This window comes from Vanellus vanellus (genome assembly GCF_965231255.1).
Source record: "Vanellus vanellus genome assembly, chromosome: 4".
Classification (NCBI taxonomy): Eukaryota; Metazoa; Chordata; class Aves; order Charadriiformes; family Charadriidae; genus Vanellus; species Vanellus vanellus.
In genome coordinates this window covers 29,098,779-29,124,816 of record NC_138909.1, presented here as the reverse complement: position 1 = coordinate 29,124,816, position 26,038 = coordinate 29,098,779, and the positions used below count along the sequence as shown (strand labels likewise).

At 40.8% G+C, this 26,038-nt stretch overlaps 1 protein-coding gene across 2 annotated transcripts; it reads right to left on the bottom strand.

Annotated features, from left to right (window-relative positions):
• Positions 1-913: 913 nt before the first annotated feature.
• Positions 914-25,005, bottom strand: UBE2D3 (ubiquitin conjugating enzyme E2 D3). 2 transcript variants are annotated; one of them, XM_082482851.1, is made up of 8 exons: positions 24,627-25,005; positions 9,394-9,457; positions 9,276-9,307; positions 6,347-6,424; positions 5,422-5,527; positions 4,019-4,112; positions 3,449-3,498; positions 914-2,412 (listed from the first exon to the last, which is right to left on the bottom strand). In XM_082482851.1, the coding sequence occupies exons 1-7, from the start codon at positions 24,648-24,650 to the stop codon at positions 3,450-3,452; spliced, it is 447 nt and encodes a 148-aa protein (XP_082338977.1). In that variant the 5' UTR covers positions 24,651-25,005; the 3' UTR covers positions 914-2,412; position 3,449. The 2 variants fall into 2 exon arrangements, with proteins under 2 accessions (XP_082338977.1, XP_082338978.1); XM_082482852.1 differs by lacking the exon at positions 3,449-3,498 and having other exon boundaries at positions 24,627-25,004.
• Positions 25,006-26,038: the final 1,033 nt, after the last annotated feature.

Here is a 26,038-nt window from a genome sequence, read left to right as displayed (position 1 = left end):
TAGAGTTCACCCCTCATTCTTTCACCAACATACAGAAAATTATCACAGAAGTACGATTACAGATGTACAAGAGAATTATATAGTGCTCCAAACAAGATTTCCATCTTCCATATCAAACTTTCCTATCTTCTCCCTCCCTGACCCTCCCTCATCCACACCTCATTGAGGTTTATAAAACCTGGTGCCTTACATCTCACAAGACATCTTTTTAGTTGACTCTGTAAAGTGATTTCAGTGGGTAAGAATCCAAGACAGAGTAATAAGCATGAAATTAATACAATTACCACAAAGGTGAGAGCAACATGTTTGCAAGCTTAGAAATACAAACTTTTACCTCAGTTGTAATGCTATTGGCAGCTGTATTTTAAGTATTTCCATTTTCCAGCAAAATGTTGGAAGCAAAAATCTTTGGTTAGCAAAGCAGAAACACTGCATGAACTACAACTTCATTAACAAATTTCAGAACGTCATTTCAGTGAGGCATGCGCTGTTAAAGGGAGCCCAGGTTTCTAAATTTCAAGCCAACTAGACTTTAAAATAAGTTCACTTTCATAGTTTAGAACCAGAACAAACCATGTCCAAACTACATATTCAAATTTTTATAAAAATTAAGGTTTAACATTTATTTTACATCTAGCTTTCCACATCCATGTGGGGACAAGGAATCAGAATGTACATAACTATAAGCAGTGCAAAAGTGGTGCCAGTGCGAAGTCACGGATGCACAATAAACTGATAGTACAAGACTAGAGAAAATGAAGCTATGGGTGTTAAGAATGGAGACCAAAAAAATCAAACAAGGAAAAATATGAAGGAAGAGGGCAGGAAAGAGGAGAGCCGGATGTTTAATAATGCCCTTGTTGCTTCAAAGATAAACTAATGGCACAAGACAATGTTTCTTGTAGAACAAAAATCCAATAGCAATGAGTTTTTATTCACGTTTAGTCACCTGACATGAGGAAAGTGTCTGTTGCATTAAAATAGTCATCAATGTAAATGGCAGCATGGCTGAACAAGTCCTTTTCAATGGTAACGAACATCCCACATAGTAAAGTCACTTCAACACAGCCTCATGACAATTCCCACATCAAAACAGTACTTTATTTTATATTTTTTTTTGCCTCATCATTACTCCCACATTAAGATCTTTCAGCTGTCAAGCGTACAAGGTGAAGAAAAAGGTTCTCAGTCAGCAAACACAGGTGCATCAGGAAGTATCTCCACAATACACCACTTCAGATCTGCTGGGTCCCAAGTCCATCCTTGAACGCTGGGCTCCCAGCACCATGTGTAGCACACTACTAAGGCTACACTACTATGTTAGCTTATTAATTCTGCATACATCAGGCCGAACAATGTGTCAACCTGCAACAGACTGAGCGTTATAACTGAAAATGGCAAAAGATTCACTCTATTGAACTTTACATCATTATTTGATGTTAAACAATGAGGCAAATCCCAACAGTATATACAAAAACCAGCTTTGCTTTTACAAAAGATTTTGTTTCCCATATTGATTAATCCAGGCAGCTAACTCATTGGTTTATGCAACTTTATTGAAGAAAATAAATCAATTACTAGTAGAGCTATTAGTTGATCACTCATCCATTGACAACTTGCATCATTTATTCAGTGCTATATTAAACAGTGTTTTGGAAGACAGATTAACTAATAGCTCCAAGCCTCCTAACAAAATTTAAATGAATTACAAAAATGTTCTTAGACCCTATTTTGGAATACAAGGGATGTTTGACTTCCAATTTCCATTCTCTGTAAAACAAGAACTGGTCATTCCTTTATTGACATGCATAAGATACATCACATTTTCTGTTCTGCTGATGCTATAGATTCAGTACCAATTCTCCAGACACATCAGTTATGAGCAAAAGCATATAATAAAACCTCAGTTCTCTAACACTGGAAAGTTTGGAACAAGATGGATGTTGCTACAGCAATGTTACTTCTTTGATGGGAGAAAACTGAACATCCATCTCCCCTCCCCCCTTCAGGTGATATCTTCAGTATCTGTTAGAGCAGTGAGGAATGTTTGTTTGTTTTTAATCTCATAACCAAGTTAGAATGAAGACATTGGCCACATAATACACATGCTCCATTAAAAAAAAATCTGAATCTTGGGCAATTGTTCCTGTGTAACTACTTTACAGATTCTAAAAGCAGTTATTGTCCAAAGCTGGAAGAACTAAAGTCTTCTCAGATGAGCATGTGCATGAATGGAAGGAGGTAAACAAAAAAATAAAAAAGATGAGGTCTGATAGGGGAGCAGCCGGATAAGAAAATCAAAAAAGGAACAGTAATTTAAAGTTTATTCCAGCTATAATGCAGGTTATTCTGACTTTAAGGTAGCATCACATGGCATACTTCTGAGTCCATTCCCGAGATATTCTGTTGTACCTGCAAACAAAACCAGAAATTGAATTAGCGTCAGCATGAGAATTACTATTTCCTACACAGTTAATGATTAAGTATCACTTTATCCCCATCTCCCTATTCCCTTCACACTAAAAGAAGTCTCTAGCATGTACTTGAACTAAAAAAACTGAGCAAATCCCTCCCTAGACTAACTAGGATATTCTCTAATTTATATGAAACACTTCAAATTCAAGACGAGCAGATTAGCTAGAAGTCTGTTGTGAAAAACGACTGAAGGGGAAAGAATAGAGACCACTTGGGGTAGGAGAGGCTAGGGCAGTGTTTTGTTTAAATACTGTCCTTAGGGAAAGATTACAGAGCATCACATGCCATAAGTAAAGATTACTTGGTTAATAATATAATGGGATACAGAATGTCATATTTCCCATTTTAGAGTAAAACAGCAGTAAGCGTTTCTTCACACTTAATACTCTCTTTCCACAATGAATATACTGGTCAAACCATTTTTAGAAAGGACATTAAAGAGTATTTAAGTACACTACTTCCACAGGAATTGAGCTGACAATTAGTTTATACTTAACTCCATGCTTGTCAGTAAGAAGTTAATTTTCAACCATACAAGCAGAACATAATCCCCATACATTTTCCTAGTTTATACGTAGAAGACAAGACACTGCTGAATAATAAAAAGTTGAAATTTGGATTGTCTAAGTTCACCCATGTCTATGCATGAGGTCTTGCTACAGAGTATCACTTTTCACAAAATTTTGACAAAATCTGGGTAAATACTTACCAGAACAAGTTGATAAGCTGGCTCAAAACTTGAAAATTATTTCATACTTTTTTTTTTTTTGGCCATGCAAGAGCAGTATCTGTGAGAAATAGTGACTAGCCAATACATTTCACACTAACCACAGATCAAGCTGTTAAATATCCAAGTTCAGTAACTGGTGCATCCATTATCTGTTAGTTAATCCAGTGCCTTAGAGCATGCAGCACCCAAGTGCTGACAAGTTTCCATTTTGTTAAATGCACCATAATGTGCAGATATTCTTACCCTACAGCATAGCGTATTTCTCTGTCCACTCTCTTGCTAACCTATTGTACCTAATTGGACAAGTATACTTGGCATTAATATATATATAAAAACCAAACAAAGTCTACTTCATATAATTCTATCTGTGGAAAATGTTAAAAACATAAAAGGGAAAAAAAAGTTGTTTCACCACCGATAGGAAGAGTTATGAAGCCTTTTTTACAAGGGGAGCACCAAAATTAAAGACCAAGCTGCTACCAAAAGAAAGCACCAAAATCACGAAGCTGTCTTTTCCTTGATATGAAGTTCTAACTATATTCTATTTATGTGTGGTAAGCAAAAAAACGGGCAATACATAGTTTAAAATATTGCCACACATGCGAGAAAAGGATAGTCTCCTTCACGCACAACTTCAAAGGTACTAAGTCCCTTTGTTTTTAAATCATGCGCTGCCAAGAATAGGTACTTCTTTGACACAAGTTCTCTCCATCCCAGATTTTCACAAAAGGCTCACTCAACACAACTGCTGTCTGACAATGCACTCTTCACAAAGTTTGTTACAGTATTAGTCTTACACAAGTCTGTACTTACTTGTCTCTGTCTGTTTTATAGATACGTGCAATCTCTGGCACTAGTGGGTCATCTGGATTTGGATCACATAACAGTGAACAAATGGATAAGAGAACTGTAAAAAAATAAAAAAACTGTCAATAGCAAAACAGGAACAACAATCTCAGAAACAATGATGCACAGATCTTTGCATTAGTACAATGTCAGCATAGGAGAGAACCTAGCAAGTCTTTTCCTGATACACAGCCAAAATAAATTTGTAACCTACTCTACATAAAAAAAAGACAGACTTAAAAGTTTGTAAGAACTATTTGTTTCCTATTTCCCCAATACTTAGAGCTGTAAGTGCATATGATAACAGCACTGTTGTCCCCTGCACTATGATGCAACATAGCAGCCAACAAAAGCATGTTATTATGCATTCTGATGACCAGCATGTTCTATGGTTTTAATCACTAGAACTTCAAATTATTATTTTTAAAAAAAACAGACTGAGTTCTTTCTCTGTTGCATGTAAGGTAGCAATACCCTCATGTGCACTGATAAAACTGCACACATGCTGTAAAACAGAGGAGTAACGCTGTTGTAGGTAGCTATGAGAACTTCATCCTCTACTCTCACAGCAGCTTTGAAAGAAAAACAATAGTGACAGCATTCAAATCACAAACTTACTCCTTGAACAGACAGGAATTACAAGTTCTATAGACAGAGGAGCTCTTTGATGGATCTTTTGAAGCCAGAGTGACCAGTGGCTTTGAGGCAAAACAAAATTTGATCATCGTGAAAATATTTGAGAGTTAACTGTTATTCATTACAGTAAAATGAAGAAAGCTACAAAGCTTCTATTGCAGCACAACATCAATTTATCCTGAAGTAGAATCAGTAAGCTTAGTTCGTGAAGTAATGTAATACAACGCCAGTGCACAGTGGCAGAAAGCAACATATATCAATACCAGTTTTCTTTTATTCATCTACCCACAGAGATATGCCAATATAACACTTCATGTAATTCTAGACAGACTCGAAGAACTATGCAGATTTCATTATTAAAACCTGACTTTAAATTAATATGCAAGTGTATATATAGGGACAGCTGCAAACAAGCAGTTTCTCAGCCTTAGCTCAAATACACCACAGACCTGTTTCAATCCCAATGCTGGCAGATTCCTCTGGGACCAAGCTAGTAAGCTCTGCTAAAAATACTGAAGCAAGTAAGTGGCTAGACAAGGCTTTAAACAGCCACGTAGTGGAAGGCATTAGAAAAAACAAATATCCATTAAAAATGCAGTAAGATATTATCAACTTGGCAAAATACAGGCTAGAACGAGTAAGGGAAAAATCAAGCGATGAGTAAGAATTCAAGACAAAGCTAGAAGCACAGTATTCAACAAAAGATGGAAATGTTGCTCCTTCACAAAATTTACCTTTAGAAATAGTTAAAGCAGGAGACCACTGTGATCTTAGAATATCAAGACAAATGCTGCCATTACTGTTAATATTTGGATGATAGATTCTTGTTGTAAATGCAACCTGCAACAAAAAAAAAATATGAAGAGTGTGTTTTGGTCTATGACGACAATGTCGTCACCCTTTCTTCTCAGTCAAGCTATTAGTCAACTCAATTTAGTCTAAAAGAAAAGGATTATGCAGTTAAACTGCATCAAATTCAGGGAAATGCACCCAAGGCGCAACCTCTCAGCTGCCAATTACTAGGCACTCTATTTCAAACAGAGAGAGGGCAAGTATGAGGCTGTGTTTTAATAACAGGTGCCTGCATCATGATGAAGACACTCAACAGAAGTGCCTGAACCATGGTAACACTGGTTTCACAGAGCTAAAAACTTAAAACATTGTGATGACTCCAAGCATGCACTTTCATACTGACTGAAAATTGGAAGACAATGCTAGTGACTGATAAAGCTACAAAAAAGCTTATTTCACAATTATTACCAAATTTTAACAGATACCATCTTCACTGATTTTAGGCACTCAGCAAGTTAATTCTAGTCCATAGTGTCCCATTCCTATAGACCAACCCAAAGCTACACTGTAAGACTTGACAATCCCCTTGGCAATAATTCTATTATAGTAACACAAAGCTAATGAGTCTTCCTATCAGTTAAGGAAAACAGAAATAAACCCAAGACATTCAGGATTCATATATATGAATTTGCTCCTAAAATAAATGCCAACACACCCATTCTTGTGGTAGTCAGAGAGGGACCTAGCCATCTAAGAATGCACAGAAGTGAGAACATGACAATACTACAAAACAGATGCTGACAGTTTCTGTCCTGTACTTGGTTCTTTAAAGAGCACTAATTTCACAAATGAGAAAGCAATACTTACCTTAGGTGGTTTGAAAGGGTAGTCTGTAGGAAAGTGAATTGTCAAGAAGAATACACCACCCTGATACGGACTGTCATTCTGTCAAAGCAAACAAATAATTCCCCTATTATCATCTTTAGGACTAAATATCACTGAAGATGTTGTTTTAAATAAATAAAAGAAGGAGAAGAAATTTATTTAAACCATTGAACTGTTTAATCCGCCAATACAAGAGAGATGCAATTAAAATTTAATTACTACTTCCTAAGGTAGGCAATACAATAAAGATACAGGTCATTTTCTGGATGGACCTCTCTGAGCTAATGCTTCATAGAAAACAGCTGCTCTGACAATTCACCCAGGACAACTTGACAAAAGCATCCAAATACCTCTGAGACAGCTCCAAGAAGTAATGTTAACAGAGCAGGGGTCCTGTCAGGTTCAAAAACCCAAAGCTCTGTGTTTGGAGCTTATTTGTTATGACTACTCAAGCTTACAGTGGCCACGGACAGGTCCTAAGGGCCTTCTATCCCCTCCTACATTCTGTCCTTGGCTTAGGTGTTGCTCAGCCCTGCAGAAAACTTAGGGATACACAGACGACCCCTTGTTCCTTGTAAAAAAAAAAACCAACAAACAAACAACAAACAAACAAAGCAAAACCAAAACAAAAGACCTCACCCCACCAGCACCACCAAACCAAAAAACTCCCATCAAGATTAAAGTGAAATTTTCCCCCTTCCTGTATTAGAAATTCACTGTAATCTGGCCTAGAAGAGTATTTTGTATTTCCCTGCTCCAAGGAAACAATTACAGGGATAATTCATTCAGGTGTTAACTATTACAAGATGGAAGTTTTTACTTGAAACAACTACATTATTTAACCTGAAGACTATAAAGCTTTTAATTCCAGAATAAAGGCTAGGGAAAATTAATTTGAGATACACAGAGTACACTTCTGAGTTATTTGTAAATTGAATTTTCATATTAATCGCAAGAACATTTCACCAATGTAAGGAAATAACTGTATCTTACTTAGTTAAATACAAGAAAATTACATTCTGCAACACAAGGGACTCAAACCTGTAAACATATCAGTGATACCCTACCCAATCTCTACCGCAAACCTAGCATTTAAGATATAATCTCTTGTATTTGATTAATAGATACTATGTGAGGCCTCAAGGAACCAGAAAGCAATCCTTTAACTGCACATACTCTGGGGACACATTTTAGCTGTTACAGAAAACCCTCTTAGAATGTGCTAAACCAAGGCAAGCTCTCTTACATCTAAGAAAATCACAGCCTGTATAATATCATATTGCAGAGGTGGAAGGCCAGGTGATTGGTTCTACAATCCTCGCCTGTTATTAAAGGCACTAAGCAACACCACAGGAGCACTGGAACTACTAACACCACACTTCTGTCAGCATACTGCACAATCTTGAAACAGGAATGCAGACCTTTTGACACCACAGGAATCATATGGGGAAAAAAGGAGCTGTACATTATTAAACCAGAAGGGGAAGCTAAAAATAAGAATCCCAATTTAAATTCAACTGATGTTTAATACCTTATGATCATGCAGACACCAGCCACATAAAAATCACTCTCAGTACAGTGCAGAACATTCTTTGCCTTTTAAACATGAACATACAGGATCACAGAATGGTCAGGGTTGGGAGGAACCTCTGGAGATCATCTAGCCCACCCCCTCTGCCAGAGCAGAGTCACCTACAGCAGGTTGGCATCCAGGCGGGTTTTGAACGTCTCCAGAGTCGGATACTCCACAACCTCTCTGGGCAGCCTGTTCCAGTGCTTTGTCACCCTCAAAGGAAAGAAATCCCTCCTCATGTTTAGATGGAATTTCCTATGCTCAAGTTTGTAGCCCTTTGCTGGGCCCTCTCCAGCAGTTCCCTGTCCTTCTTGAACCGGGGAGCCCAGAACTGGACACAATACTCCAGATGCGGCCTCACCAGGGCAGAGTGTAGAGGGAGGATGACCTCTCTCAACCTGCTGGCCACATTCTTCTTCATGCAAATATAGATATTAAACAATTTTATCTTTTTGAGGCATCTAGTTAGAATCAATGAGGAGCAGATATTTTGGAATGGAGAGACATTTTCCAGTCAGGTGAACTAGTAATAAGCACATTTTCTATAGCCACCTCCTAAAACCACACTTGTAGCTGTATATAAAGTCAGGGTAATTCAGCATCACTGATATTTAATTCCTACTCTGGCCTCACCAGAAGCATCACATTGTGGCTGCAGTTCTACTGGCACCCAATATTTGTTTTCTGAAGTTATAGAAGGTTTTGTTTTCTAAATACAGAAAACCAGCCCTGAGAACTCCAGATGTCAGGTGTTTGCAGGTTACATTTTCAGTAAAGACAAACATTCACCTTCTTTAACAATGAAAAAGTCACATTCAGGTTTCAGATGCTTATTATACATTTAACACACTTCCCCCCCCCCCCCCCCAATCAGTCATACCTGGAACCTCCCACTTCAGTGACTTTTTCCCTTCTATTCCTTAAAGTATTCAAAATCTCAGTAGATGACACCAGACCAAATAAGGAATCACTGTTCTAAGATCCACACAAAAGCATCCCAACTAATTTCTGACACTGGGACCAGCTCCTACTGCAAAGTTCATGCTAGATTCAAACTTTTTCTAAAGTTAAATGCAAACGAAGTTTCTGGACAATAGGTGATAATGCCTAACATTGCTCTAGAGATCACTTCAGCTGAAATACATGTCCTCATAAAACATTCCAGCAATAAAATAATCAGACTGATCCCCCCCTTCATTTTCTGTTACTGTAGAGAAATATGCCTAGAACTGAAGCCTGATAAGGGAAGTTAAAAAAAAAGTAAACCCCCCACCCCCAGTTTCCTCCTGAATAAGAACTACTAGTTTAATATTACATCACAAGAATTAGAATACTTACAGGTCCCATAATTGTGGCTTGCCAATGAAACACTACAAAAGAAAAACTCCACATTATTATCTATGCATGATGTGCTTTGAGTTAGCAAAGCAAAACATAAAACTTAAGGGTTACTTACTGTCATCTCCAACGGGACCTGCTGAACACTGTGCTGGAGGATCACGGGCTAAGTCACTAAGTTCCTTTAGGAAAAAAAAGAATAACAAAAAAAAACCTGTTCAGAGAAGGAATACTAATGAACTCAACAGCGATTTTCACTTCATGTCCAGCAAAAACCTTTAACAGTTTTTCCATAGACAAACACAGAAGAATGTGCAATAACAACTATTGGAACCACTAGATCAGTAACAAAAATGTCTTTATTTAAGACAATGATCACCAAAACCAGCCATGAAGGTAAACAGCTACAATGACTATGCTTTTCCAAATAAATATCACTACTGTAAAGACATCCCCATTGAAGCTGGACAGAAAGGAGAGCAGGAGACAGAGCCTGAAGTAGGCAACATCTACTTTCTGAGCAAGGATTCAGTCTCAGCCAGAAAAGCAGGAAGAGAGAAAGCTATTGATAAGTCTTCATGAAACAAAGTACTATGTATGTAACATCTGATATTAAAAGTCAGAACAGAAAGAAAAAAAAAAAAAAAAAAAACCCAACAAAGAAACTCAGTTTCATTTTCCCTACCACCTCCAGCAGGGATATATCTTGCATAAATTAAAGTAGACAGGAAAATTAAAGAGGCTGGTAAGCATTGGAATCAGGTAAAATATCTGTATTTTTTTATTTTAAACTTCACATTTAAGACAATTACGCCTTTAAAATTCTGAATGACTGAGCTGCAGAAACAGTTCCCTCCCTCCCCCATTAGAGAGGGATTGAAAACAGAAACTTTGGATGGAGGATTCCTTGTGTAGTATCAAGACTGCTGTGATGAATCAAAGCAGCTCAGCATTAATTTGTTTAAATGCTCTGCAAGTTACTTGTTTGGACAGTGTCTTTCAAAATAAAATTTACACTTTCAGTTGAAGTATGTTACAGATACCTTCCCTCTTCCCTGCTCTCTTTTGAATCTAAAAACGGCTTCAGGAACTTCTATAAATCTGCACTTGTCGGGGCATCTAGAAGTCATGAGAAAACGGAAAACCTTCAGTCCTTCTCTCATATATTAACAGTTGCACACAAGTTATTTTGCTACAGGTCTATACAAGCCATTGAAGCAAAAACTTTCCATTACTTTGTCAGACGTTTAAGAAACCCAGACATACCTATTATGCTGGAAACAAATGCATATTCGGACCAGACAGCTAACTGTTTTGCCTGGGATGATCCTAATGTATATCATTTAAGTTTTACAAATTCTGCACTTGATAAAAGTTTAGTAAGTGTAAGCCAATAAAAAACTTCAAAACATGTAAAAGTCCATAGATTAAAAAAAAAAACCTAAAAACTTAGTCCCACAGTCCCCCTCCCAACACATGCTAACTCTGATGAACTTTCCAATCAACCAGATTTCAGATTTGCACTCGAATCCAACTGTTTTGTAAAAGAGAATTGTATCAGTTTTCATAAGCAACGTCACAGCAAAGTGAATATTAGTTCATTTCACTGCTGCTGTTATTTAGAAGCACGGGCAACAACTCTTTCCAGATCATCACAGTAAATCCATTCCAAGTGCATTTCTCTACACTCCCGTTATTATTGGGGGGTCCCTGTGACAGACTTATTTCTGTCATGAAATACCCCTTATTAGGTCTGTATGTTGTTCAGCACCCTCCAGAAAAAAATTACTCAGTTAGATTTATATTATCCATGTAAAGGCAAACAAGAAATGTAAAAGAATTTTCAGATAGAAAGCTTTCCTAATTTTCAGGGTGGATTTTTTTTTCCATTTAACAAATACAGTAGGTTTTGTTAATCAGGCTTATTTCTCATCATCTCATCTTTTCCAGTTCTAAGAATAATTATATCCAAAATCTGAGAGGAAAAAAAAAGTTATTTTGTCCCTTAAAATAAGTTGTAGCAATAGAATAAGCAGAAAGACACAAATGTTACTATCTTAATGCAGTTTTGTAGTTATTACTGAACTATTTTATTTAATCGGGGAAGAAGATCAGTTCCTAATTTTAAAAACCACAGGGACTAAGAACTATGAAAAGGCTCTTCATGCAGTTTATGAAAATGATGAAAAAATGAGTAGCATGAGAACAAGGCCATAAACAGCATAAAGTGGACTGTCAGAGGTATGTGCATTAGACTAGAGAGCTCTTCAAAAGGCATTATCATCTTCAGAGAAACAAGAAATCAGTACTCAAGAATAAGGTATTTTAATACAGCAGGAAAATTAGAGTATACCAATAATTCAACTAGGAAAAGCAAATATAACTAGGATTGCAAATGTAAGACAAATTAAATTTAGTAAGTTCTGGTGAAAAATTTGTGCAAAAACCCCAGTCAGTAATATTAAGAATGATTTACAAGCTGAAACACACGAGTTTTAATATTCTAGTCTCCAGTCATTTCAAAATACACATCCATACAGAGATACCCCTTTTCACCACTTGAACTGTTCTAGAGAACAAATAAGCAGTGATTTTCATTAGCTAAAGGACTAAAAGCTTTGTCTGGCCCAAAACACTCCAGTAAAAAAAAAAAAACAAAACAAAACCCTAACCGTGCTAAACAAAGCAGTTCAAAATACAGATAAGGTTGGGAACACATGATACACCACTTAGCATTTCAACCACAGAGCAAGTACTTTACCCACTAAGTTCAGAAAGAAAAAAAGCTGAGATGGCACGTCATTCTTGTATTTTCTTCTCTTAGGTACTATGGTCAGAAGGGTCAAGTTTGTAGCAAAGCTGTTTGCCTCAGCAGAGTGTAAAGTGTTGTGGAAGAACTCAGGCAACCATGGCAAGGTTTTCGTGCTTACAGTAACACCAGACCTATCTCGCTTCACTGTTAAGTGTGTGACACTTCACAACTACACAAAAGGAGGAAGGCTATTCTGCAACAAGGGAGCAGAAAGTTCTCACTGTGTAACTTTAAAAAGTGCCTCCTTCTGAAAGCTACAACTCTGCTGAATCCAACAGGCAAACTGGAATAACTGGAAACTAAACAAGCAGAGGCACATGGGCTGTGATATTGGGAGAGCAGCTGAAGCATTTCATTCAAGGAAAGGGAGGAGCTTTTTTTTGTTAAAGCTTCCCACTCAGCAGCAGAAGCACAAACTGGCCTTCGTTCTCAGCTTAGCAAACAAGAGCAACTATTCTGTAATAGGAAAATACTTAATCTGAAAAATATTTCTGCCATCAAAACTAAAATTCGCCATTTCCATAAGTCTATTAAGAAAAACATTTTTAAAGAAATCAGATAATAATTGTTACCCTGCTTTCACCTATTTCTCACCAAGAAGGTAAAGACCACATTAAGTTTCGTTTTACAAAGCCGAGTTTAACTAGTATGTTAGAATTTAAGAATGTTCCCTAGCATTGTTCTGTAAAATTTCTAAGTATATGGGCGTTATGCTTCTAATATTCCTTCTGCTGCAATACTTGTGTCTCCAACTTTGCTTCTTTTTGTTTACATTGTTTCAGTGGTGCTTGCCTTTGTCAAGAGGCACTAAACTACACACAAAGCCCAAACTTTCTTAAAAATCCCTACAGTAGCACCCACATTTTCCTGGAGTCAGCTGCTCTAGTTTTTCACTTTACAGGTGGCTTAAGGAAAAAAAAAATATAATTCCCAAGCAGCAAATCCCAAAGACTTTACAGAGAAACAGTAAGCCAAATTCGGTTCAGAGTGATGTGTTATATGCCTATCGGAAAGGATTAGTCTTGAATTACAACCATGACTAGTAGTCTCTGGCACTGCCAGAGGTTTCCGGTATAGCTGCAGCATATCACCATTTCTGTGTCCCAGTTTCCAAATATAAAGTTGTGATAGTTCCTACCTCTCCACAAGGATGATTAGTCACTTAGCATTTCACAGATTTAAACACTGTTTAAAGAGTAAGCACCAATGCAACTGTTGGAGGACAAGAGCAATGTAGCATATATAAGAAGCAATATATATACAGTTTTGCAACAAAGTTATGGAAAACTAAGAGACAACTGGAAATACAGCAACAGACAGACCTGCTTTAACAGGAATTCAGCACCACGGTCTTCTGCCAGTTTCACATTAAGTCTGTAGCAAGATGTAGTTTTATTGGTGAAACAGCTCCATTCTTAATCTTGTCTGTTCTCTTTCTATATAAATTCATCAAAAAGCTAACCAAAAAATAAACCAGTATTTTCAAGGAAAAAAAGCTTATAAAAGCTAACTAATCTGCTTGTTTTGCACTAAGATAATCATAACTAACATAGGAAATATGCCTTACACTTCAAATGATGATCCAAAACATTTACACGTGAGTGTGAATGCAGGACTACAATCCTATCACAAATCACAAGTTTGGTGTGTTTTTTTGATACAAAAGCTGCTAAAAATACCCTCAAACAATTCCTCTCTACCAGCTATTTAAAAGACTACAAAGTAATTTAAAGGATGAAGAAAACTTAAAGAATGACAAAGGATACCTCATCCAAATATGCATGAGCAAGAAGACAGTGAAGGAAAATACTTAAGAGAACTAGTTGCTTTTCTCAGAGTTTTTAGGTCGCAGCAAATTCAGTAAGCAATGACAGCCTGATGCCTATCAAGCTGCCTTCTTGCAAGGTACTAAGTAGAGCAGCAGTGTTGGCTCCTTTTCTTCCCATTTGTCAGAATTCATACTCCTTGTGGCACAACTGCTTCATTTTTCTAGTTTAAGACGGAAATAGCCAGGGTTTATTTTTACTGATAGTAGCAGCTGACTTCAATATAGAGTGACAGAAGATCACTCCTTTTCCTCCACAGGCATAAACTCACAGTTAGATTTAATATTGATTTCTAAAGATTTAGTATTAGTTTGTAACACAATCATTTGTTAAAATCACGTATTGCAGCTTTGTGGTTTGTAGTCAAGAAAGCGTAATGGAAAAATTGGGGTTAATTTGCTTTCAGCTTCCGGACGATAACTTGTCTACCTTGGAGGGCATGAAAGGTGATATGCAGTTGAATCAGAAGTTCAAACAATTAAACAAACAAACAAACAAAAACAACAAAAAAACACCCAGGAACACTTAAGGTAAACAAAAGATCAACATTTATTAATTTGAGTGCTTGTCTAATGTTGTCCATGTCAAACAGGGTATTTCAAACTCTAAGCATCCAAAAATTCACCACTGCATTAGTCTTACTCATTAGCTCACAGCTGAAAACAGCTTTATAAAGGAAGGAAGGATTGGAAGCAGCTATAAAGGGAGGGGAAGAACATTTAAGCCTGTTTGAAGATTAAGAAGTGTCAACTAGCAAAGAACTACTGCCTCATCCCACACACCTGCATTTGCAACATTCATTTCGGCATGAAATTAATTACCCCTGGAAGGAGAAAATAACAGCTTGAAAGAATACTGAATGTGGATTTCTAAGCTGAATAAGAAAGCAATGGCACAATACACATCACAAGACAAGCGTAACCAGCAGAAAATTATCAGTTTCAAACAAGCTGGCCTTTTGGCTAACGCTTAATAAATGGATAAAACCAATGTATAGTGACAGTGCATAATACAGAAAGATGTAGGTTTCTGTTATTTAAAAAAAAGACATTAGAACAAATATGCAGAGAAAACACATGAAGAGCAGTCACAGAAAACAGCGAGGGCCAAAGAGCACAGAATGGTTTTTAAGAAACCCAAAACATGACCAGGAATGTAACATTTGTTAATGTTACTGTCTTGATTATTCACCTGTTCTATTTTTCATGGCTCTTTCTCAAGCCTTTAGTACTAAATTTTTCAGGCTCTACACTGCATATTTTTTGTACAATGTCTAGCAACAATATCATATATATTTAATATACATGATATTGTTGTTTTAAAGACAAACATAGAAGTATTTATGTTTTAAGCCTCGCACTCAAGGAAGGAAATACCAGACTGCTGTGCAACTGTAATTAAGTCACTTTGTGTGCTTGGACTGTGATACAAACTACTCAGATGACTACATACTATCTTTTCAAAGAACCTACCTTTCAGTACACAAGCCCTTTGTGAATGAGACTATTGTCTACAGTTCTTCTCATCTATTCTGAAATTTGGAAGGTGTACAATGTAGGCAATGGTTTTCAGCAAATTTCAGAGTTACCACAGCTAAAACGGCTCTCTATAGTACTCCAACCTTTGGCAGAGTTCACCTCTGTAGCTGGACAGATCCAACTGGAAAAGAAGATCAGTTACCAACTTTGCTTTCCTGGTTACTCACTAAAGGCATTCAAAGCAATCTCAGAAAAAAAGGTGGCAGCTACACCCCTATAGTTGTGCTTTGAACTCAAAGGTATGGCTTGCTTCTCCCAAAGTAATCGAAACACACAGCAGCTCTCTTACTCAAGATGAAGAAAATCTGTTTGCTTTACACACGTGAATTCTGAAATATTACAACTATTACCATTCCCTGAAAATAACAGAGCTATTAAAACACATGCTCAGTGCAGGGTGAAGGCTGTGCACATTGACTGAAGTACACTGAAGGGAAAGGTGTAAAGCGAAGCACTAGTTAACTACCTATCCATTCAATGATAACTGGGTATTTTAATTCTGACGCTTCCAACCTTTTGAATATTGGACCCTGAAACAGCACACTTTTCACTTGGAAGTTTTTCCTGCAAAAACCACACTGATCTTTGGTTCTGTAACCCAGGACTACAATGCAGCTCTCGGAGAAGGTAACTAGTGTAAACGAGCCACAAGAGAAGAAGCAAGATGCACCTAGCTGAATGAAACAGAATGACCAGGAAACAAAGGGACAGATTATATTCAACATAGACAAATGTGAAGTGATGCACTTGGAAAGTTTATATTCGAAGCAAGGCACTCTGGCCTGATGGCTACCATTTAGGAATGAGATTCTGGCATTGCGATAGACAACTGCATGCAAATGCTAGCTTAACACTCATTAGATGCTGGGGTTTGGCAGTGTTATATGAGAGCCTTCCAAGACGTTGCCCTGCAGCTTGTCAAGGACACAGTAATGTACAGCAGAACCTCAGCCACCATCATTTGACAGAACCACCAGAAGCAGCTTCTGTACACACACGGCCCTGGACTCGATGTGACAGAGGCCTCCTAGAGTTTGCCAAGCCTACACAAACAACTTTGGGGACCAGTAGCATATAGGACAAGTTTTTATAGAAATCACAAGTGGCCTTAATTGGGCACTTAACCTCAGTAAGTCTGCACTTTCTGAATAAAGGTACAAGAATTCTCCATGTTCTCAAGGAAATGTATGGAAAGAAGGATCGTATAACATAAAGTTATCAAATTACTATTCTGACAAACAACGCCACATCTGTAATCAGTGTGGCAAATTCATTGTTTAGATGTAGTCTGATATATTATTCGGAAATTTAATTATTTAACCTAATGAACCCTGAAGATCAGCTCTCCTTTTAAAAATCTTTCTTGACTTTCATTAGTCCGTGTTTTGTATGAATCCAAAGATGCACGTGAAAGCTACTGCAACATACCATGGGAGTATATTCTATGAACACAACTATGTGGGGATGATTACACGAGCTTTTCTACAGCTGTAGAATTTCTCTATCATATGATGCTATTGTGTATAATACCCTTCATAACGGTTCTGTGTTTTGATCAGCTGGTGGTAGAGATGCAAAACTAAGGGCCTATCTATAGGATTAGGTATAGTTACACACAAAATCAGCTCACACTGAGCCAACAGAGCATAAAAAAAATTATCAAAAACTGTTTCTGGAGTACAGCTGCTCTTACAATTGAGTTCCACCTCATCTATCCAGAGAACACTGATGTCCGCAAGGGTCTTTAAAAAGCTAAAAAACAAAAAAAAAAAAAAAAAGAAGGAAAAAGTGTTTAAAAACTTACTTATGAGCAGACTGCAACCTCAATTAGGTGAATGGAAAGGGGCCATTGCTCATCTGGCAAACTGTCACTCAGAAGATTCTGCTATATTATTCAAGGTAAGAAGAAACTAAAACTAAGGCTAAAACGAAAACCAAAGTTTGCAGCTAGTTGATTTAGGGAATTATCTGGCATTATTACTCAAACAGGCCAGCAAAGGTTGGTAAATACTGCCTTCAAGGAGGGCACTCACATTTACTAGAAACCTAGAAGAGCTCACAGATGTGATGAGCACCTGACCAACCTAACTCCAGGTTACAGAGAAAGCTCACTATAAAGTTCACTGAGCACTAAACACAACCTTCATGCCCTCCATCAGGAGGGCCTAAAGCACTTTAGCATCTGCACTCAGTTCAGCTTGCAGCTCTGGTGTCCAGATGCTTGTGGAAAGGATTAAACATTTGTCTCCTCCTTTGTTTACTGGGCCCTAACATTTGCAAAGCAGTCAGCAATCCTCCCATCTCGCTTTCTTAAAACCAGAATGAAATAAAAAAAAAAAATAAAAAAAAAAAAAATCACAATTACACTGGAAAAACTGCAGGAACTCTTGAAGATGTCTAGCATATCACGGATCTCAAAGGGATGAGGTTAAGAACAAAGGCTTCCTTTACACAAAATTTTAATACTGAAGTTTACTGTTGGTAAGAAGGCTCTGAACAATGCTTAAACAAAATAAAAAAGAAATCCCCTCTATTTAGATTTCAGTTCTGAATCCTGCACTGCTCTATTTGGCTCATTTTTCAGTATTAAACTTTGTCTATATCCAAGTGTTTTATGAAGAGTTGCCAAAGGCATAAACGCCAATTTAAATTTGTGAATGTAATTTTAACTAATCTTTTTTTGCAAGGCTTCCCCAACACAACCTACCACATTTAACATATCAGATCGGTGCCCCTCAAAAAGCCTACTGAATAGAAAGTGTTTTGTTTTGTTTAAAAAAAAGCCCCAGTACTTTACATTTAGCATTTGAGGCATTAAATTTAGATTCAAGAATTTTACAAAACTGTCCATCATATTTTTTGATGCACAGTTTTGAAAACTTCTTGAATATAAATTCAACTGTCCAAATTCAACACAGTTTAAGACTCTCTTCTGATAAAGCCAACTTTACAAAAGCAACTGCATATAAAAATATGCTACTGGCTGCAATCATATATAGATTCTCACTGCTTTCATTTTTTACCCAATTTTATTTTTTCTGTATATTATACCAGCAGATTACTAGATCATATCAGTGACAGAAGAAAACGTATGCCTGTAACTCAGCTTTCTCAATGTAAGCTACATCATCTTAGCCTAATCAACAAAAGTCAGCTTATACTGATATATCAGACCTAATGCTGAAGGGCAGACCACACGTTCCCATCTGCCAGCTCTGATGCCGAGGGGAGGAACCTATACAAGAATACATGGCAGACAGTTAAAGTGGCAAAACTTTCGTATTTGCAATAGAAAGATTTATTGGAGATCACGTATCAATGCCCTAATCTGAATTACACAAAAGCTCTACCCTTTTCCCCTCCTCCTTACCAGCTGTCGCTTGACGTCTCAGACAAGGTTAAGAACCTCCATCCTCTCTCCCCTTCAACAGTTCAACCCAGTGGATGCAGAGAAAACATCCGCGGGTAGAGGATGATGCCAGGATAGAGCTGGCCTCCACAGTTTAACTGCTCTGTATTCAACAGCTGCCACTTACAGCTGTTTACATCCTTCCCCCCTCATTTACCCACGAATGTGTGAGCGCAAAGAAAGGCATTAGGGCTTCAGAGCTGGTTACAGACTGGGTAGGCAGTTGAAGGGAGCTCATTCTGCAGCATTCTGCATCAGCTCTTCTGTAGAAGAAACTCACACAGGGAATAAGAGCAAAAGCATTGGCTTACTTTCAAAAACAGATCTTTAAAAGCTGGAATGATCATAAAGAAAATGTTGGCTGGACAACGTTTTTACCCTGTGCATTATCCCACCCAAATCCTTAACATACTGGAGATCTCCGTTTTTAAGGTATGCAAGTATGGAATATTGATCTCTGAAGTTCTGTAAATTACTTAAGTGAGATTGTGATCCCCTTCTCTTCCCATTCCAACGCATACATTTAAAGATCTATGCTGACTGGGAACTTGTTTCACAAGCACAATGCCCAATTAACAAGAGAAATCTACCGTCCAAATTTTCTAGTTAAGGGAGCATCGATTTTCCTCTCTTATAAAAAATGAAAAGTTCTCAAAACACGTCCAAGACCTTAAGAGTAAGTAAATGCTGGACTTTAATACAAGTTTCAAACCTACACATTAGTTCCATTTTAATTATATTAATTTCATAGTATAAATGTAACTTCTGACTATTTGGATAAGCTAAATCTTAAACAGAATTTAAGTGATGAGAGCTTTCAGCTGATGCTGAATAATTTTATTCTTACTTTAAAAAAAAAAAAAAAAAAAACAAAACACAACAAACCACAACACTGAAGTTCTTCGATACCAGTGCTTCCCAAACTCCACTACCAAAAATCTCATGATTTAAAAATCAACCACTGCCTTCTGGCTCAACATAACCCTTCTAACCACCGAGTGCATTACCTACTTGAGACAAGACTTAGTCTACCCCTGGATACTTGAAATAGTTAAGGTGAATTAACAGTAAAAAAGGTAATTCAATACATACAGAGAACATTCACAAAGGTTTTAAGCATTTTAACTAAGCTTACATCAACTGCATTTCATTAGCTAATTAATCTTAACTTTCTGAGCCTGTAAACAGACAAATCCAGACATATTTCAAAGCATAAGATAAATCATGTAACTTCAAGTTATTTAACTATTTTGAATAAGCCCAGCAAACTAAATCCAAGACTCCCTGCAAAAATTATAGAATGGTTTAGGTTGGAAGGGACCTTAAAGATCATTTAGTTCCAACCCCCCTGCCATAGTCAGGGTCACCTCCCACTAGACCAGGTTGCTCAAAGCCCCATCCAGCCTGGTCTTCAACACCTCCAGGAATGGGGCATCCACAGCTTCTCCAGGCAACCTGTTCCGGTGCCTCAGCACCCTCAAGAGTGAAAAATTTCTTCCTGATATCTATTCTGGATCTCCCTCTTCCAGTTTGAAGCCATTACTCCTCGTCTTGTCCCTACATGCCCTTGTAAAAAGTCCCTCTCCAGCTTTCTTGTAGGCCCCCTTCAGATACTGGAAGGCTGCTATAAGGTCTGCCCAGGGTCTTCACTTCTGCAGGCTGAACAACCCCAACTCTCTCAGCCTGTGTTCGTAGGAGAGGTGCTACAAATAAAATACTGTAGGTTTCATCCAGAGAAGAAAACTTAATTCCTAACAACTTTTTCTAGTTAAGCTATTTATTTTTTAAATTTCATACTGAGTTCAAAAGAAGAGTAGCAGTTTAAAAAACAAAAGTAATAAGCAGGCTTTGTAATACCGAATCACCTCTACAAAAGCTACACTTTTAGTTAAACTAATGCAGACTTTCATGCTGCCTTCATTGCTGCATATTACATCCTATCTCTGAAAAATATTATGGATGTCTCTACAGTTAGTAGCAGTTCTTATTATGACAATCTGGAGGCGTGGGGTTAAAGTTGCAATTAATTACACATCTAGAACAGTGCTGGAGGCTATAGCCTTGAGGAAAATAGTTATTTAGTCTCCACTCCACCATTGTCAATGGAAGCCTTCCATCTGTACTTAAGTAGTGATAAATGGTTTTGCTACCTTCAGCCTTTAGCTTCCAGGATGCCAACTCCACTCAAGATTTTCTAATAAAATACCCTGACATAATGATGCTGGCTTGTGCTATGCTTAACCAAATGGAGATAAACACAGCAGGCACAAGTTTTCTTAAGGATTTTACAGACAAGACGTTTCAGGCTTACATCTCCTGTATTAATTCTATTTTTAGCTTATCAAGACCACCACTTAGGCCTTTTATACTATCTCTCCTTAACAGATGCATATAGCCATGATAAAATGGATGTATATCAATGATGCAATGATCTCAAGTTGTCTCAATTTTACACATTCCCAATTCCCTACTCCTGCATAAATGCTTCCCTACTACCGGTTCATCATCATTCAAACCGGAAGTGCCAAAATACCATAGCAATTACAGGATACGCATTTAGCGGGTACCACTCAACACTTCAGATCAAGACAATGTGCCACAAGTATGTATCAAGCATTTTGATGCAAGCTCATAAATCCACATGAATTTTTTCCATTGCCTTTATGATAACTTCGTAAAAACATCATCTTCAGGAAAGTTAACAATTAAAATCACGATGTAAGTTCACATTATTCCATGGCAAAGCACTTGCTTGTTATAATAAAACAACTGCCACTCTTATGCAGAGCACGCCGTTATCAATAAAAGCAGAGTTTTGCCAATCAAATGCAGGCTACCCTCAGGGCAGATGGCACAGATGTGATGATGAGTTCCAGCATAACATAATTGTTCTGGGACTGGCTATGTACCTGACAACTACTTCAGTTTGAAGAGAGCTTTATGAAGGGTGCTGCAGAAGTAGATAACCCAACACCTAACACATGAATACATGCGTGCTTTCATTTCCAAACCAAAAGTAGGATTTGCCAGTTATGTTTTAAGTAGGGAGGGGTGGTTGTATTCTGAATGCATAATGTACTTCAGATTAAACTTACATATACTAACACAGTCTAAAAGTCCGATGTACCCAATTTAGTAAAAAAATTTATTTGCTTGATACTTCAAGTCCACAAAGAGGGAGTTGATCAAACAGACTGAAAATAGCTTCACTGGTGCATTTGGGATGTCATCTACTGCAGGGGACAATGAATTCTAGCCCTGACAGGTAACACTGCAAGTCAGACTAAATCAGCTATGTGTGATTACAATGCTCTGAGGTCCTGGTCTCTCTTTAGCCTGTTCTGATCTAGCGCCAACAACGTACTACAAGGAAGCAGAGCGTTTCAAGGTCTGATCTGTGACCTTATGATTGGAAGGCAGGGGATCCCAGCTCATTGGTGACAGACTGCCATTCTCTGGCTTTACCGATAGGCAAGACTAAAATCTAAATTCACAACCACCTTGTTACAAAATTGGCCCTGCTATTTTTGGATTTCAGCCTCCATCCTCCTAAATATTCGTATCGGAAACCATGCTTGGGAAGAAAGCAACTTGCAAGCAATGGTTGCAGTGTAGCAAAACTTTCCAGGTTGGCAAATACAAAATCAAAACTGTAAACCCTATTTGAATTTGGGAGTGTATGCTGTAGCACAGTGTGATTAAATTGATTAAAAATTGCACCTCAAAAAACCCCACAACCCTCAACCAAAAAAACAACCAAAACAAAAACAACCCCACAACCAAAAACAACTGTGTCACCAGTCCTGAACTCCAGCACCAGGCAAAGGAAAAAGCTTGCCACTACACAGTGCCATAGAGCGTAAGGACCAATACAGGACAAAAGACTGCACACAACAGGCCAAAACCTTGAAGTCAAAGAGATGACTTATTGATTCAAGAGTCATGCTGAATCGTTTTAAGGTTTTGACCACCAAATTACTATGTAAGTAGGGGTTTGCCTTGGTTTATGTTTGACAATAAATTCTTACCTGCAGTGCCTGAATGTGTTTCATAAGCATGAGTTGATGACAAAGCATACCAGGGAGTATCCTAGCTATGTTTCAACTCAAGTGATATCATCCACTAATACAGGGGAACAAGTTCTGATGGCAGATTCAAAAGGAATTGTTTTGAAACTCTTGTGAGAATGTAGTCGTAATTCAAAGACAATTCATTTAGTTAGCACTAATCCAGAACAGATTTAAAATTTTCAGGGATAACAGAATGACCATTTCACTAATACATGATAAATGACCTCATTCGGACTAAAATATGCCTACCAGCACTGCTAAAGAGATGTGAAATTACAGGAAGAGTAGTAGATGGCAAACTTTATACTCCGTCTATAAAAGGTGTTTTGTGCAGCAAAGTTTAGTCCATTGATTTCAGGACACGCTGACTTTCTGCCATCTTGGCAGCCTACGGAGATGACCAAGAAACTCCTCTCCGCTCTTCAAATACGTAAACGCTCCACGTAGCTCGCGTAGGAACACAGATCAACAGCGACTTCCCGGTAACGCCACTGCGCTCCCATCACGTTCACAATTACATCCCAGCAATTCCCCAACCCCAACTGCCGCCGCCAAGAAACCCTAAAGCTGCCCAAGCGCAACCTCACGTCCGGAGCCTTCTTCCCTGGGAAATATTAAAAAAAATATAAAAAAAAAACCAAGAAAAACACCCAAGAAAACCCAAAAAACAAAACCCAGCCAAAAAAAAACCCACCCCAACCAAAAAACCCTTTCATCACCTCGGCATTTTTTCCGAGTTAGCCGCGAAGTTACTCCACCCGGCTCCGATTGTGCAACGGGGGAGGCGGCGGCGCGGTGCGCGCTCCCGCCCGGCGCGGGGGGCGAGGCGAGGCGAGGCGGCAGGGCGATCGCCGGGCGGCGGGAGGGCCGAGCCGGCCCCGGGGCGGAGGTGCGAGGTCGAGGGAAAGCTGGGGGGGGCGGACGGGACGGGGGACGCGGGGAGAGGATGGCACGGCGGCAGCTGCTCTGGAGCCGACGGGAGCGCGGACGTGCGTGTGTGTGTGTGTCATGTTATTGCAGAAAGCGAGAGAGCCCGGAAAGAGCCCGAACTAGGCGAACCCGCCGCCATCTTACAATGCGGGAAAGAAGTTGCACGCCAGAAGGGAGAGACGGGCCCGAGAGACCGTCAGCCTGCCCCGGGAAGGGCCGCGATCGGACCGAAAGCCCCTCCAGCACACGCGTACCGGCACCATCCGGGCCGGCCGGCGGCTGGGGGGGGTGGGGCGGCGGGGAGCAGCGGCGACGCCACCGCCGCGCCGGGGTGGCTCCGGGTTGCGCTGACATTTGAGCGTCCCCGGGAGCTGCCGCGCCCCGGCCCCAACCGAGCACAAATACATCCCCCCCCCCCCCTCCACCTGAGGGGCCCTGGCCGACCTCGGAGGTGCCGGGCCTAGGCCCGGGGAGAGCGGCCTCACCGCCCCGGCAGGGCCGCGGCCTCGCCGGAAGGAGCCGGCCGCTGCCCGGCCTCGCTCCGCCAGCCTCCCCGCCTCCCCCCTTCCCGCCCCCGCCGAGCCCGGCTGGCACCCCCCCCGAAGCCGTGACCCCTCTCCTCCCGGGGCGGTGGGGAGGGGGAAAGGAGGTGTGTGTGTGGGGGAACCCAATCCAAACAAAAAAAAAAAAAAAAAAACACACCACAAGAAAGTGGGGAAGCGGGGGGGGAGCGGGGGGCAGGCGGAGGAGGAGCCGCGGCACTCACCTTGTTGATGCGTTTCAGCGCCATTGTGTGTGCGAGTGCCGCCGCCGGGCCCGTCTGTGCGCCGCGGTGACTCCGCGCTCCGCTCGCGCCGAGGGGGGGGCCGGGAGGGAGGGCGCAAGCGAGGAGGAGGAGGAGGAGGAGGAGGAGGAGGAGGAGGAGGAGGAAGGCGGAGAGGGGGGAGGGGGAAGCGACGCTTCTCCTTCCTCCGGAAACAGCCGATGGGGGCGCCCGACCGGAGCGCGGCGGCCGCCCAGAGCCCTGCCTGCTTGCGGGCAGCGAGGCCGTGCGCCTGGGAGGCTGCCGGGGGAGGGGAGCGCTCCGCCCGCCGCGCCGCTTCGCCGCCTCCCGTCACGGCCGGGAGGAGGAAGGGTGTGTGTGCGTGGAGGGGGGAAAAGCCCGAGAGAGAGGGCGAGAGAGCCCCGCGCAGCCACCGCTGGCCAGGCCCAGACGCGGCGGGAGGGCGGGAGGCGGAGCCGGCGGGGCGGGGCGGGGCGGGCTGGGACACGCCGCCACTGCCAGCACCCCCTCACCCTCTCGGGGCTGACGGGGAGGGGGGACAAAGGGGCGGGACAACCCCGCTGAATCTCGCGAGGCACCGCGCAGGGCGAGCGGGGCAAGGGGCAGGAAGGTTCTGGGGCTGCCCGCGGGCGCCCCGGGGAGGGCGGTGCCCCCTGGTGCCGCTTCCCACCACCGTCCGAGCGGGGCTGCCCGGGATATGCCGGCGCGGCAGCGGCACACGCCACCGCCCTCCCACGAAATGGCGGCAGCGGCCGGATCTACGTATCTTGCGCTGACGCGGCGGCGTGGTATCTCTCCGCGCGTTAAGAGGCCTCCTCAGCTGTCCCTCAGTGTCTGAGGGGGCGGCTGGCCCGCCTGCGGTCTATCCCCCTAGTTGGGCCGTGCTGCGGTGTGGGCATGGTCTGCCCCCGGCTCGGCGTCGGAGCCGCTTTCGGCCCCTCGGGTGTCCGTACGGCTGCGCGGCTGGGAAGGGAGCGGTTAGAGTGGCGGCGCGACGAGTAGCGGGCTCAGGCGTTCTTCCGCCTCGAAGAAATAACACCAAAGGTTTCGCAGCCCCGTGCAGCCGCGGAGCTCGGCGGAGCGCGGGGCGCTTGGAAATGGAGCGAGGAGGCGGCCTCGGCGGGGCAGCGGGGCCCGAAACCAAAAGGGTTTGCACCGCTGCCAGTGATGCGGATGAAAGTCTGCCTTCGTCCAGTAGAGAAGTAGTGTCGAGGAGGATCACGGGCCCGCTGCGAGAGCGATGGGCCTGGAAACTGTGTGTTAGCTACTGTGTCGGCACATAGAACCAGCAATGTGCCCTGGTGGCCAAGAAGGCCAATGCCATCCTGGGGTGCATCAAGAAGAGTGTGGCCAGCAGGTCGAGGGAGGTCATCCCCTCTACTCTGCCCTGGTGA